At 45.9% G+C, this 16,109-nt stretch overlaps 1 protein-coding gene across 5 annotated transcripts in view; it reads left to right on the top strand.

Moving 5' to 3' along the window:
• The window catches only part of GRAMD1C (GRAM domain containing 1C), a 144,103-nt gene that overhangs the window by 114,435 nt on the left and 13,559 nt on the right, over positions 1–16,109 (top strand). For 4 of the 5 annotated variants that reach the window (XM_073577055.1, XM_073577054.1, XM_073577056.1 and 1 more), the window contains one exon: positions 15,680–15,798. In XM_073577055.1, the coding sequence (XP_073433156.1) occupies positions 15,680–15,798 (119 nt within the window). Of the gene's footprint in view, positions 1–2,896; positions 3,063–15,679; positions 15,799–16,109 lie in introns of those variants that run through there. The other variant, XM_073577058.1, reaches the window with a different exon arrangement.

Raw genomic sequence — 16,109 nt, forward strand, 5'->3', positions numbered from 1 at the left:
CACACCACGCTGCCACCAGCCACGCTTTACTTAATCAAAGAGTTCATTAAGAGGGTCCGCGGCAAACACCTGAAATTAGTAGCGATTATCTAAGAAAGGCGCATAGTTCTTTTCTTAGAGCATGGAGTCAAACTGATAATTTTACGATTTATTCCCCAAAGTCGGGCAGTGATTACAAATACAAAAGTTGTAATAAATTGAGACATTACATATGTACAAATACAAATATAAAACAAAGTGGATGAAAGAACAGAAAGTAACACTCACATGTGCATAGTTGGTATTAGACAGACCATGTGGCTGGGGGGAGGGGCGCTTAACCAAACGTCCCCACTCATCGGCACGTCTCTCTGGCAGGAGGACTCCAGCTGAACTGACTGGAATTTGGTAGGGAATACCTATAGTCTAGGGTCTGTGACCTCACGAAATGGGAGGTCTGGAGAGGTCCAACCTCCCTCTCTCCAAGTTAGGATTTGGCTACAAAACTTAGAATAACTATATCTAAATGAGAAAAGCCTGTACCAACACACATAGGGCATCATTGTTTGTGATTTACCGAATGTAATAAAGCAACATCAGACATGCCATACTTAGGACACTCCGTTTGGGAGCAATCCATATCTCAGGTTCTGGCGGTGATAGAACTTTGCGAGAGCCACCGTAGGGAAGCCGGGTCCACGCAGATCACATAAATGTCTGTTTCGTTTTTGTCGCGATCGGAGCCCATGCTAGCCTATTTTAAAATCCTTCATAGTTTTATTTCAGACACATGTCCCAGAAAACAAAGGACTTACTTTAGCTGTGCAGGGAGGGGGGGACGAGAAGAATTCTACACTGAGGCTTCAGGTTTCACAGAGCTGCACGCAGGAAGACGCTGGTGTGTGTGTTGTGGGGGAAGAGAGGGGGGGTTGCAGCTTTGCAGCTACATGACAGAGGGATTTTCTAGAATGTTTCAGAAACATATCTACAGTACATTACAACCGTCATCTGGGTAGTCATGGATTGCTTCTCCAAAATAGTGCGCTTTATCCCGTTGCCGGCTTTTCCGTCCGCTCCTGAACTGGCTGACAGCTTCATCAAGCATATTTTCCGCCTGCATGGATTCCCTCGTCACATCGTATCCGATCGAAGTTTGCAGTTCACTTCCAGATTCTGGCGAGCGCTCTGTGAACTTCTGGATATCGTCTTGGATTTCTCCTCGGCCTATCACCCTCAGTCCAATGGACAAGTAGAGAGTGTCAACCAGGTCCTGGGCAACTACCTGCAACACTTCATCAGTGCCCACCATAATAATTGGGTGAAATTACTTCCCTGGGCTGAGTTCTCGTACAACAATCATGTTGGTGAAGCCTCGGGAGAGTCTCCATTCTACATTGTGTTCAGTCGGCAACCTGAGGTTTCCCTCCTGGTGACGGTTCCTTCTGATGTCCTTGGGGCAGATGTCCTTTCCAAGGATTTTGTAAAGTTATGGAAGGATACCAAAGCCACTTTAGAAGCCTCCTCCACCCATATGAAGAGACATGCAGATAAAAGGTGCCTGGATCCTCTGTGCGTCCACCCTGGTGACAAGGTGTGGCTCTCGTCCAGGTACGTCCAGCTGAAGGTTCACTCTTACAAGTTAGTTCCTCGTTTTATCGGGCCTTTCGAAGTGCTGAAGCTGATCAATGAGGTCCCCTATAAACTGAAGTTGCCTTCTTCATTACGGATTCTGAATGCTTTCCATGTATCTCTGCTGAAGCCCATCATCCTGAGCACCTTCTTCAAGGATCCCAGTACCAAACCCATGCCAACTGTCTCAGATGATGTTTTTGAAATGAAAGAACATCTTGGCCATGAAGTGGGTGAGAGGCAAGATCTTCATTCTGGTCGACTGGAAAGGATTTGGTCCCAAAGAAAGATCCTGGGAGCCTAAGGAGAATATTCACGCTCCGATTCTTCTCCGGAACTTCCTAGATGGCCTGAAGAGAAGGGGGCGTAAAGGGGGGAGTTACGGTTAGCACCATGCCAGATCCCTGCTCTGACTGTCAGGGTCTCCAGTGTGTCTCTTCACTCACCCATGCTACAGACAGTTCTTCCCTTGCCCATGCTCTGCATGCTTCCAGCTGGTCCTCTAGCCATGTCCTTAGGACACGTGCGCGTGCGTTCCCGCCCTCTTAAAGGGTCAGCGGGTGCACTTGCTATTTCCTCCCCAGCCAATGACTGTGGGACATTATGTATGTATTGCTTCCTCCCCACTAGGGAGGTGCCTGAGCAACCATTCTGTTTACAGTCTATGTTGTGTAAGGTGTCATACCAGTGCAAATCCTGCCTGCTGCACTCGGATGCAAATCCTGCCTGCTGCACTCGGATGCAAGGATGCAAATCCTGCCTACTGCACTCGGATGCAAATCCTGCCTGCTGCTCTATCCAGTCTGTCCTTCTGGGTCCAGCTGCTTCGCATCCGTTGGTCTGTATGTCCTGGAGTGGCACCTGGCATTCATCGGGAGCCAAGTCTAACCTCACCATCAGAGGCTCTAGTGAACAGTCTGGTGTTCGCTTAGTTATGCCTCTCCAGGCTCTCCGCGGTTCATGGCACAGTGGTTCCTCAAACCACGCCTGTGACATAACCCCCGTATCACATATGTATTTTATAACCCCCATGTCACACGTTATATACCCCATATCACACCCCCATATTATACAATCCCCCACATCACACGTATTTTATACTCCCCGTATCACATCGCTTGTGTCACGTGTCACTAATCATAGTACCGCACACTCAGAGAACTGCAAACTTTGCCCTTTGGTGCCGGGCAGAGGGCTTCATTGTTGGCCAAGAGGAGAGTGTTACTACCGGTCATCAGCAGAGAGCTAACAAGCCCAATCTAGGAGCCTGAGACTTGGAGACATCACCCTACCCGAGCCACCGAGTCACCGAGCCACCGAGTCACCGAGCCACCGAGCCCTGCATCGGCTCAACCATTAACAATGAAAGCATGAGCTCCAAACAAAGGCGGAAGATGCCGGAGCCGGAGGTTACTGAGGGATGTAGGGTGAGAACAGCAGCCGCAGTACCAGGGGTACGTACAGGGCAATGATACTGACACTCGGGGTACAGGATAATGTCACTGACACTCGGGGTACAGGATAATGTCACTGACACTCGGGGTACAGGATAATGACACTGACACTTGGGGTACAGGATAATGACACTGACACTTGGGGTACAGGATAATCACACTGACACTCGGGGTACAGGATAATCACACTGACACTGGGGGTACAGGATAATAATGACGCATTAGTACTTGGGGTTCAGGATAATGGCACTTGGGGTGCAGGATAATGATGCATTAGTACTTGGGGTGCAGGATAATGGCACTTGGGGTGCAGGATAATGATGCATTAGTACTTGGGGTACAGGATAATGACGCTGACACTCGGGGTACAGGATAATGACACTGACACTCAGGGTACAGGATAATGACACTGACACTCGGAGTACAGGATAATGACACTGACACTCAGGGTACAGGACAATGACCCTGACACTCGGGGTACAGGATAATGACCCTGACACTCGGGGTACAGGATAATGACACTGACACTCGGGGTACAGGATAATGACGCTGACACTTGGGGTGCAGGATAATGGCACTTGGGGTGCAGGATAATGATGCATTAGTACTTGGGGTGCAGGATAATGACACTTGGGGTGCAGGATAATGATGCACTAGTACTTGGGGTGCAGGATAATGACCCTCACACTTGGGGTGCAGGATAATGACCCTCACACTTGGGGTGCAGGATAATGACCCTCACACTTGGGGTGCAGGATAATGGCACTTGGGGTGCGGGATAATGACGCATTAGTACTTGGGGTGCAGGATAATGATGCACTAGTACTTGGGGTGCAGGATAATGACCCTCACACTTGGGGTGCAGGATAATGACCCTCACACTTGGGGTGCAGGATAATGACCCTCACACTTGGGGTGCAGGATAATGGCACTTGGGGTGCGGGATAATGACGCATTAGTACTTGGGGTGCACGGTAATCTCATCTTTTTCAAAATTAATTATTGGGTGTAAAATTCTGTGAAAATTTGTTTCAGGAGTTTTGCATATTCAGGACACTTTTGTCTCGGTGATCGGTGAGTTTCGGTGCTTTCCTCTCCTTCTCTGGGTCCAGCGCTGAGTCTCCATCACTGCTCTCATGCTTTATTATTGTCTGCAGTACTGGCTTCACGTTGATCTCGCTGCAGCCAATCACTGAGCTCAGCGGCTCTGTCTGAATTTACAACGGCATAAGCTGCTCTAACCGCTGAGCTCACTGACTGTCTGCAGCACTATGTAAGTGACGTTAGCACTGCACACACTGACAGCAGCGGTAGAGACTCAGCGCTGGACCCCAGACTGTGATCAGTTTGTTTTAGTTTTTATACAACAAACTGCGCCTGCAGACACTGCTTTCCTGTAAAAACACTATTAATATAGATTTGTTGCGATTATATCCCTGTTTTCTGATATTAGGGACATCCTGACACCATGCTGGTTTCCTGCAGCCTCCACTAGAGGGAGCTCACTGCATACAGACTTATTATTGAGTGCAATGTATACCCTGTATACAGTAATCTCCAGGGCTCCCCCTAGTGGCGGCTCCCACAATCCACCATATATCTTGTAGCTCAGCATCTCTGCGGGGGGATTTTAGCTCTGCAGCAGGATCTCTAACGCTCGGTTGCTACTGTCATATATCGAGAAATAAGATTTTCTTTAGATCTTATCAGAAATCTGAAAGCAGCGAGATGTTGCGGGCTGGACATTCACTTTCGGTAATTTTCGTGCCTGGCGTGTGCGTGATACATTTTCGTTGACAAAATCTGTATCCAGGTGACATAAAAATGTGCATGAGCTCAGAACGAGGAACAAAGCTCCTGCACAAACCTGTTCTTTTGTCTGCAGTTGTCAGCCACAGGTCGCCTTGTCGCGGTTCTACCGTATAAAAGCGGCAGAGCTTCCTCATCCATGCTTTATAATGAAGTGGTGCCAGTAATCAGGGGGAAGTATGAGGAAGCAACACGCATAGTCGTGCAGAGCGGTCCTGACTTTATACTGGTGGTTTAACCCCTTCTACATGGCACATGCCAGCTGCGTCACACAGCCGACATCTGCAAGTAGCAGAAGCGATCGGAACCCTTAGGCTTTGTTCACTTGTTGCGTTTTTACTGAGTCTTTTTTTATGCAAAGTTTCAGCTGCTGACATAAAGCACGCTTTACTTAAATTGTGCACGCTGATAAAGTTTAATGCATAAAAAATAATCTGATTCAACTTCATGTTTTGGCACCAAAAACGGAGCAAAACCTGATACCTGCGATTTTTGCAGGGTTTTTTTTTTTTTTGCACAAACTGCTTTCATTGGGTGAAAAACGCTGAAATAAGAGACGTGCTGCATATTGCAAAAACAAAGCAGTCAGGAAAAAAGCAAAGTGTGTGCACGAGATTTCTGAGGTCTCATAGACTTTGCTGGTGCTGTGGAATACAGCTGAAAATTACCATGTAAAACGCTGCAAAAACGCAACGTGTGAATATAGCCTTAACGGGGGTTTCCAGGTCTTTTGTATTTTTTTTGCTGTGAGGCTAAGATCTCACAAGGAGATAGGTCACACTGATTGACAGCCAGATCCACGGAATAAGACAACGGGAAGCCGACTGTCAATCGCCTCGGCAGATGGAAAACAAGCTCCTCTGTCGATGTGACGTCTCCAAAAGCAGCACAATCGTCAGCATCACATAGGGGGCAGTATTATAGTAGTTATATTCTTGTACATAGGGGGCAGTATAATAGTAGTTATATTCTTGTACATAGGGGCAGTATTATAGTAGTTATATTCTTGTACATAGCAGCAGTATTATAGTAGTTATATTCTTGTACATAGGAGCAGTATTATAGTAGTTATAATCTTGTACATAGGGGCAGTATTATAGTAGTTATATTCTTGTACATAGGAGCAGTATTATAGTAGTTATATTCTTGTACATAGGAGCAGTATTATAGTAGTTATATTCTTGTACATAGCAGCAGTATTATAGTAGTTATATTCTTGTACATAGGAGCAGTATTATAGTAGTTATATTCTTGTACATAGGGGCAGTATTATAGTAGTTATATTCTTGTACATAGGAGCAGTATTATAGTAGTTATATTCTTGTACATAGGGGGCAGTATTATAGTAGTTATATTCTTGTACATAGGGGCAGTATTATAGTAGTTATATTCTTGTACATAGCAGCAGTATTATAGTAGTTATATTCTTGTACATAGGAGCAGTATTATAGTAGTTATAATCTTGTACACAGGAGCAGTATTATAGTAGTTATATTCTTATATATAGGGGGCAGTATTATAGTAGTTATATTCTTGTACATAGGAGCAGTATTATAGTAGTTATATTCTTGTACATAGGAGCAGTATTATAGTAGTTATATTCTTGTATATAGGGGGCTGCATTATAGTAGTTATATTCTTGTACACAGGGGCAGTATTATAGTAGTTATATTCTTGTACATAGGGGGCAGTATTATAGTAGTTATATTCTTGTACATAGGGAGCAGTATTATAGTAGTTATATTCTTGTACATAGGGGCAGTATTATAGTAGTTATATTCTTGTACATAGGGGGCAGTATTATAGTAGTTATATTCTTGTACATAGGGAGCAGTATTATAGTAGTTATATTCTTGTACATAGGGGCAGTATTATAGTAGTTATATTCTTGTACGTAGAAGCAGTATTATAGTAGTTATATTCTTGTACATAGGGGCAGTATTATAGTAGTTATATTCTTGTACATAGGGGCAGTATTATAGTAGCTATATTCTTGTACATAGGAGCAGTATTATAGTAGTTATATTCTTGTACATAGGAGCAGTATTATAGCAGTTATATTCTTGTACATAGGGGCAGTATTATAGTAGTTATATTCTTGTACATAGGGGGCAGCATTATAGTAGATATATTCTTGTACATAGGGAGCAATATTATAGTAGTTATATTCTTGTACATAGGGGCAGTATTATAGTAGTTATATTCTTGTACATGGGGGCAGTATTATAGTAGTTATATTCTTGTACATAGGAGCAGTATTATAGTAGTTATATTCTTGTACATAGGAGCAGTATTATAGCAGTTATAGTCTTGTACATAGGGGGCAGTATTATAGTAGTTATATTCTTGTACATAGGAGCAGTATTATAGTAGTTATATTCTTGTACATAGGGGGCAGTATTATAGTAGTTATATTCTTGTACATAGGAGCAGTATTATAGTAGTTATATTCATGTACATAGGGGCAGTATTATAGTAGTTATATTCTTGTACATAGGGGCAGTATTATAGTAGTTATATTCTTGTACATAGGCGCAGTATTATAGTAGTTATATTCTTGTACATAGGAGCAGTATTATAGTAGTTATATTCTTGTACATAAGAGCAGTATTAGGCCGGGGTCACACTAACCGACGCAAAATACGGTCAGTATTTTACATGCGTAATACGGATGAATGGCCCCTACACAGTGCTCCGTATGTCATCCGTAATCAAGGTGTGGTCGCGTATTTTGCGCATGTAAGCATCCGTATGGTGAGATTTTCTCGCAGGCTTGCAAAATGGACATATAATGGAGCCCAATGACAGGGTTTCTAACAGAAACCAAAGAATAGATATAGACACATAGAATGCATATATATATATATATTCTATGTGTCTATATCTATTCTTTCGTTTCTTTATTAAACCTGTCAGTGTGAGTTTACTGTATCGTGCACTGAATTGCCGGCTTTGCTAAGAGACACCGGGTGTGTATTTCTCGCAAGTCACATGTGTGGTCCGTGTGTAATCCGTATTTTTTGCGCACCCATAGACTTGCATTGGCGTACTACGGCCGTAGTACGCTGACAATCGCAGCTTGCTGCAATTGGCACGGACCATAGAATACGGATGAGAAATATACGGCTGATGGGAGCTGCCCCATAGAGAATCATTGGTCCGTGTCTAATGCGTGCTTTTAATGCCTCTCACTCGGACGTATTCCTCGCCAGTGTGACCCCAACCTAATAGTAGTTATATTCTTGTACATAGGGGCAGTATTATAGTAGTTATATTCTTGTACATAGGGGCAGTATTATAGTAGTTATATTCTTGTACATAGGGGCAGTATTATAGTAGTTATATTCTTGTACATAAGGAGAGTATTATAGTAGTTATATTCTTGTACATAGGGGCAGTATTATAGTAGTTATATTCCTGTACACAGGGGCAGTATTATAGTAGTTATATTCTTGTACATAAGGAGAGTATTATAGTAGTTATATTCTTGTACATAGGGGCAGTATTATAGTAGTTATATTCTTGTACATAGGGGCAGTATTATAGTAGTTATATTCTTGTACATAGGGGCAGTATTATAGTAGTTATATTCTTGTACATAGGGGCAGTATTATAGTAGTTATATTCTTGTACATAAGGAGAGTATTATAGTAGTTATATTCTTGTACATAGGGGCAGTATTATAGTAGTTATATTCCTGTACACAGGGGCAGTATTATAGTAGTTATATTCTTGTACATAGGGGCAGTATTATAGTAGTTATATTCCTGTACATAGGGGGCAGTATTATAGTATTTATATTCTTGTACATAGGGGCAGTATAATAGTAGTTATATTCTTGTACATAGGGGCAGTATTATAGTAGTTATATTCTTGTACATAGGGGGCAGTATTATAGTAGTTATATTCTTGTATATAGGGGCAGTATTATAGTAGTTATATTCTTGTACATAGGAGCAGTATTATAGTAGTTATATTCCTGTACACAGGGGCAGTATTATAGTAGTTATATTCTTGTACATAGGAGCAGTATTATAGTAGTTATATTCTTGTACATAGGAGCAGTATTATAGTAGTTATATTCTTGTACATAGGGGCAGTATTATAGTAGTTATATTCTTGTACATAGGGGGCAGTATTATAGTAGTTATATTCTTGTACATAGGGGCAGTATTATAGTAGTTATATTCTTGTATATAGGGGGCAGCATTATATTAGTTATATTCTTGTACATAGGGGCAGTATTATAGTAGTTATATTCTTGTACATAGGAGCAGTATTATAGTAGTTATATTCTTGTACATAGGGGCAGTATTATAGTAGTTATATTCTTGTACATAGGAGCAGTATTATAGTAGTTATATTCTTGTACATAGGGGCAGTATTATAGTAGTTATATTCTTGTACATAGGGGCAGTATTATAGTAGTTATATTCTTGTACATAGGGGGCAGTATTATAGTAGTTATATTCTTGTACATAGGGGCAGTATTATAGTACTTATATTCTTGTACATAGGAGCAGTATTATAGTAGTTATATTCTTGTACATAGGGGCAGTATTATAGTAGTTATATTCTTGTACATAGGAGGCAGTATTATAGTAGTTATATTCTTGTACATAGGGGCAGTATTATAGTAGTTATATTCTTGTACATAGGGGCAGTATTATAGTAGTTATATTCTTGTACCTAGGGGCAGTATTATAGTAGTTATATTCTTGTACATAGGAGGCAGTATTATAGTAGTTATATTCTTGTACATAAGGGGCAGTATTATAGTAGTTATATTCTTGTACATAGGGGCAGTATTATAGTAGTTATATTCTTGTACCTAGGGGCAGTAATATAGTAGTTATATTCTTGTACATAGGAGGCAGTATTATAGTAGTTATATTCTTGTACATAGGGGCAGTATTATAGTAGTTATATTCTTGTAAATAGGGGCAGTATTATAGTAGTTATATTCTTGTACATAGGAGCAGTATTATAGTAGTTATATTCTTGTACATAGGGGGCAGTATTATAGTAGATATATTCTTGTACATAGGGGCAGTATTATAGTAGTTATATTCTTGTACATAGGAGCAGTATTATAGTAGTTATATTCTTGTACATAGGGGCAGTATTATAGTAGTTATATTCTTGTACATAGGGGCAGTATTATAGTAGTTATATTCTTGTACATAGGAGCAGTATTATAGTAGTTATATTCTTGTACATAGGAGCAGTATTATAGTAGATATATTCTTGTACATAGGGGCAGTATTATAGTAGTTATATTCTTGTACATAGGAGCAGTATTATAGTAGTTATATTCTTGTACATAGGGGCAGTATTATAGTAGTTATATTCTTGTACATAGGAGCAGTATTATAGTAGTTATATTCTTGTACATAGGGGGCAGTATTATAGTAGTTATATTCTTGTACATTGTGTATAGACATAGTAATTAAACATTAAGTTTAACTTTTTTATGTTTTCAGATATTGTACTGTATAATAGATAATAGATTATTGCTAGATTGTGTTGCTGTGAGTGGCAGAGTTTCGGATCCCTCGCTGCTGTTGCTGGTGCACCGTCCCTTTAAGCCTGCTCACCTGTGCTTGCAGTGTGGGCGGCTCTCTGGTGCACACTTTCAGGTTTGGGGTGGTGCTGTGCTCTTGTATCCTGTGTACTAGGAAGTGAAATGATAACAGAAGGTTCTGCAGCGAAACCCTGAGATCGGGGTTAGGATCCGGGTGAGGATTTCACCTGGGCGCCCGGCTGACCCTCCGGCTGTGCGGAGCAGGTGAGTGGATGTGTATGAATCATCATGCCTGGAGATCTGCTGCGCCACTGCCGCTGTGTCTGTACTGTGTATATATATATATATGTATGTATATAGTTCACACTCAACCAGGTGCAGGTGTGCGGTTCTCGGCCAGGTGTCACCAGACACAGGAGTGATCGCCCGGGATCAGGCTGTATAGATAAGATATATAGAAAGTTCTCTTTATTACTTCCATATCTGTCGTGAATGAGATAAGTCGCTGCCGATACCTGCAGATAGGAGAGCGCCCCCTACTCCCAGTCCGCGGGGCTGCAGAGCTGGCGCTCTAGGTTGGATGGGATCCGCCGCTGTCCGATGTGGATCAGTAGCAAATACGGTCAGGAAACCATTACTGGTGATTTAGGAGAAAGAACGCACCCAGAGGCGAAAAGGGACGTCAGTGTCCCTCAAGGGAATTCTACAACTTTCCCCTCTTCTCACTGATCTACTTACTGACTCTCTTGTCACAATGTATCGGTGCAGGTGAAATATATCAGGCTGAAGGAACATGTGATTGTACTGCTGCAACTGTAACAAGTATTCAGCTGTGAGTAGTGTTAGGCCTGGGTCAGATGGCGACTGACGCTCTGCCCTCCAGCCCCTCGCACCACCCCCGCACCGTCTGCTTTGACCTTTACCTCTGATTGTGAGTTTTTTTTATTTTTTGTAAATTGGAAGGTTCACGTTGACTGACAAGGGGCGAGCAGTTATCTTTTTTCCCAGAGGCCCCTATAAAGTGTGACCAGGACCACCCTGCTCCTGTACGAGGCTCTGCATGTCTTCTTGGCCTTGTGTGGGGTCTTCAGGTTTTTCAGTTGTTTCTCCGTCTTTTCCGCCTCTCTTTGTCTTCTGATGTTCTGGCGGAGGTGAACCTTCCATCTGGGCACTTGGTGGCGTTGTGCCTCTTGTCGTTCCCGCCATCACGATGTCCTTGTTCCTCTGGTTCACAAACTTTCGCATCTTTTTTTGGCCAAATAATGGAAATCTCATGAAAACGAATGTCGCCTATGTGGGACTCTTGAGCCGGTGGGCGGACGTCCGGATGCACAAGGTGTAGGGCCGTGCACTGCTCTGGAGTCGTCTGAACCTCGCCTCCTGCCGTTGGATATTCCGGCCGCCGCTCTTTCCGTGTGTGCACAGGTGTGATTGGAGTCTCCAGCTCCGCTGCTTTGTCTGTTGGAGGCTGAGGTCTTCTGAGTTTGTTGCTGCATCCAGTTGCGGCTCTTTCCTCTTCTTGTTCTGACCGGCTGCAGTGTAGAAACTCTGCCCACGGCGATCCGATCCCCCTTCTCTGTCCTCGGGCCCCTGGCATGTAAATCCGCCGCCGGTTCCAGGTATTTAGCTGCAGTTTTGCATTGTTGTCTCCAGTAAAACGAAGGTTAAATTGTCGCTTTGTTTGTAAAATTTCCAGACCACATTCCACAGATACCATGAGACCCATATACTGCACTGCGTGTCCACCGCCGGCGCTGCACGTCATCACGACTGTTAGTAACATACTCTACATCCTGCAGCACAAGTCACTATGTTCTTTGGTTACAAAAGATTCCTTCACCCTTGGCTACAGACTGACTGATATATAATGCTTTACTCACTCTCCCCAGGTCCAGTGCTCAGGCTGTGCCGCTGCTTCTAGTGTCTGCAGCGCTGACGTCACGTCGGCCAATCAGCGAGGCCAGTGACTGCCTAAGTAGATATAAAGTAGATATGACAGGCTCAAACCCCAACTTAGGTGCTCTGGGAAAAAACAAGACTAAAGTATAGGAGTAACCCCGGCACACTAATAACATGAAAGTAAAGTCTTCTCAACGACAGTCTTTAATTGTTGTGATTTTATTGATTGTGAAAAAAAAGGGTGGTGTTACAATCCAAAAAAGGGTGGTGTTACAATCCAACGTTTCAGCTCTACATCTCGAGCTTTCATCAGGGATATGACTAGATCCTTGGTTTTGAGGTGTGTGTATAAGTGGTATAGGTTTGCCTTTGTAATCCAGCTGCTGGAACAGTACCTATAGTAACCACGATGTGTAGGGTCAGCACGTGACTCCCGTCCTTGTGTCCTAAATCTAGTCAGGTGTGGAGGAGGCCGGAAGGATCTAGTCATATCCCTGATGAAAGCTCGAGATGTAGAGCTGAAACGTTGGATTGTAACACCACCCTTTTTTGGATTGTAACACCACCCTTTTTTTTCACAATCAATAAAATCACAACAATTAAAGACTGTCGTTGAGAAGACTTTACTTTCATGTTATTAGTGTGCCGGGGTTACTCCTATACTTTTGCCTAAGTAGATGGCATGAGCCGCTCTGCTCTCTGTCTGCAGCGCTGTCAATAACACGTCGTCACTGCATGCGATAAGACACTGGGAGCTACCGCGCCGTTGCTGGAGCCGATCACCTTCCCGTATATTGTAATGATTATTAGGCCTCCAGTAGTTAGGTAGCTATAGGATGGATGGTGGAGGAGAGATTTAAAGGGGAAGTACGGCCACAAGTCCTCGGAGAAAGATGACAGAAGATCCAATTGATGGAGCCCAAGATACCTAAGCTCCTCCGATTTCTTGAAGATGGCGCTCTCATGTGGATGATGTAGACGAGGCGGCAGATATTCCACCCATCTGAACCAGGGAACAGAACAAATCTCGTGACAGGACAGCAGACAGGACGGTGATTGGCAGGGATTTAGGAGTTTCCACCATTTGCATTGTGGTCTGGTCTGTTTAGGCTTTATAGGCATTCTCCGATATGGACTGTTCCTACTTCTAAGAACAAGGTGATTCCAAAGTGTCCTCCTATAGGAGTCCCCAGGCTGTTACCTGGCAGCATGTGTTCAGTTTCCCTGCGGCGCCCCCACAGGTGAAATGAATCATTACACAGTGCCCATTCACATCACTTCTTTGTTGCTCCGGTCTGTACCGCCATATGGCGCTCTGTCTCCTCCCTCACCATGATCTCCTGAAATATCCCTGAAGTATGAGGATGATGCCACAGTCTGGAATGTGACGGTATATTCCTGGTATAATAATGACCCATCCCAGGAATCACCGCTATATGTTTATTATCAGTGAGGAACCGGTTCTGCCTGTAATCAGATTCTCCGGACCGGAGGATTCAGCTGCAAAATGCATCTGTCCTGTCACAATCTGGGATTGTCTCCCCGTATCCCTCCTTCCCGGACCGCTTCCCTGACACTCTTCAGCTTAGTCTCCCCGCGTCCCTCCTGTCACCCTCCAGCATAGCGTTCCCACGCCCCTCCTGTCACCCTCCAGCATAGCGTTCCCACGCCCCTCCTGTCACCCTCCAGCATAGCGTTCCCACGCCCCTCCTGTCACCCTCCAGCATAGCGTTCCCACGCCCCTCCTGTCACCCTCCAGCATAGCGTTCCCACGCCCCTCCTGTCACCCTCCAGCATAGCGTTCCCACGCCCCTCCTGTCACCCTCCAGCATAGCGTTCCCACGCCCCTCCTGTCACCCTCCAGCATAGCGTTCCCACGCCCCTCCTGTCACCCTCCAGCATAGCGTTCCCACGCCCCTCCTGTCACCCTCCAGCATAGCGTTCCCACGCCCCTCCTGTCACCCTCCAGCATAGCGTTCCCACGCCCCTCCTGTCACCCTCCAGCATAGCGTTCCCACGCCCCTCCTGTCACCCTCCAGCATAGCGTTCCCACGCCCCTCCTGTCACCCTCCAGCATAGCGTTCCCACGCCCCTCCTGTCACCCTCCAGCATAGCGTTCCCACGCCCCTCCTGTCACCCTTCAGCATAGCGTTCCCACGCCCCTCCTGTCACCCTCCAGCATAGCGTTCCCACGCCCCTCCTGTCACCCTCCAGCATAGCGTTCCCACGCCCCTCCTGTCACCCTCCAGCATAGCGTTCCCACGCCCCTCCTGTCACCCTCCAGCATAGCGTTCCCACGCCCCTCCTGTCACCCTCCAGCATAGCGTTCCCACGCCCCTCCTGTCACCCTCCAGCATAGCGTTCCCACGCCCCTCCTGTCACCCTCCAGCATAGCGTTCCCACGCCCCTCCTGTCACCCTCCAGCATAGCGTTCCCACGCCCCTCCTGTCACCCTCCAGCATAGCGTTCCCACGCCCCTCCTGTCACCCTCCAGCATAGCGTTCCCACGCCCCTCCTGTCACCCTCCAGCATAGCGTTCCCACGCCCCTCCTGTCACCCTCCAGCATAGCGTTCCCACGCCCCTCCTGTCACCCTCCAGCATAGCGTTCCCACGCCCCTCCTGTCACCCTCCAGCATAGCGTTCCCACGCCCCTCCTGTCACCCTCCAGCATAGCGTTCCCACGCCCCTCCTGTCACCCTCCAGCATAGCGTTCCCACGCCCCTCCTGTCACCCTCCAGCATAGCCTCCCCGTGCCCCTCCTGTCACCCTCCAGCATAGCCTCCCCGCGCCCCTCCTGTCACTTTCCAGCATAGCGTTCCCACGCCCCTCCTGTCACTTTCCAGCATAGCCTCCCCGCGCCCCTCCTGTCACTTTCCAGCATAGCCTCCCCGCGCCCCTCCTGTCACCCTCCAGCATAGCCTCCCCGCGCTCCTCCTGTCACCCTCCAGCATAGCCTCCCCGCGCCCCTCCTGTCACCCTCCAGCATAGCCTCCCCGCGCCCCTCCTGTCACCCTCCAGCATAGCCTCCCCGCGCCCCTCCTGTCACCCTCCAGCATAGCCTCCCCGCGCCCCTCCTGTCACTCTCCAGCATAGCCTCCCCGCGCCCCTCCTGTCACTCTCCAGCATAGCCTCCCCGCGCCCCTCCTGTCACTCTCCAGCATAGCCTCCCCGCGCCCCTCCTGTCACTCTCCAGCATTGCCTCCCCGCGCCCCTCCTGTCACCCTCCGGTGTAGCCTTGGTCATCTACTCATTATGATGGTGCAAAAGGGAAAATGAGAGGGGCTCTTCTGTCTGAGTTGTTGTATGGGCCCTGATCTGGGCTGGGGTGGTCGGGGGCCCCTTTGGTGTGAGCCCAGTATTTATCAGCTACTTGTGTTGTCACAGGCTCTCACCAAGAAGGAGTTCTGGCAGCTGGTGCAGCAGAGTTATGGGACTGAACTGGGCCTGAATAATGAGGAAATGGATTATCTAACTGTGCCGCCAGAGGACACCGCACCGGCCAGGTAGGAGGCACGCCGCCAACGAGCTCTGCCTTATGTCTGTTATTACATACCTCTAGAGTATAAGCCCTGGTGGTTCTGAGATACGACTGATCGGAGATTTTAAAGTCCTGAGGCTGCACTACTGAAAGATTCACTCTTCCCAATATTTAAATCTAAAATCATGTGACCTTTTGTTTCCCTGCCCCTGCTTAAGATAAGCTCCTCCTTTTTATGGTCCCTATCACGAATCTTGGGCCTGTGGGGAGGTAATGGATCTGGATCCGTGGTGACGTGACACGGGCTTCTCTGCAGGGTTGGGAGGGTGCCGCACA

The sequence above is a fragment of the Dendrobates tinctorius genome, unplaced genomic scaffold (genome assembly GCF_039654945.1).
Source record: "Dendrobates tinctorius isolate UK_male_01 unplaced genomic scaffold, ASM3965494v1 ptg000054l, whole genome shotgun sequence".
NCBI classification, from domain to species: Eukaryota; Metazoa; Chordata; class Amphibia; order Anura; family Dendrobatidae; genus Dendrobates; species Dendrobates tinctorius.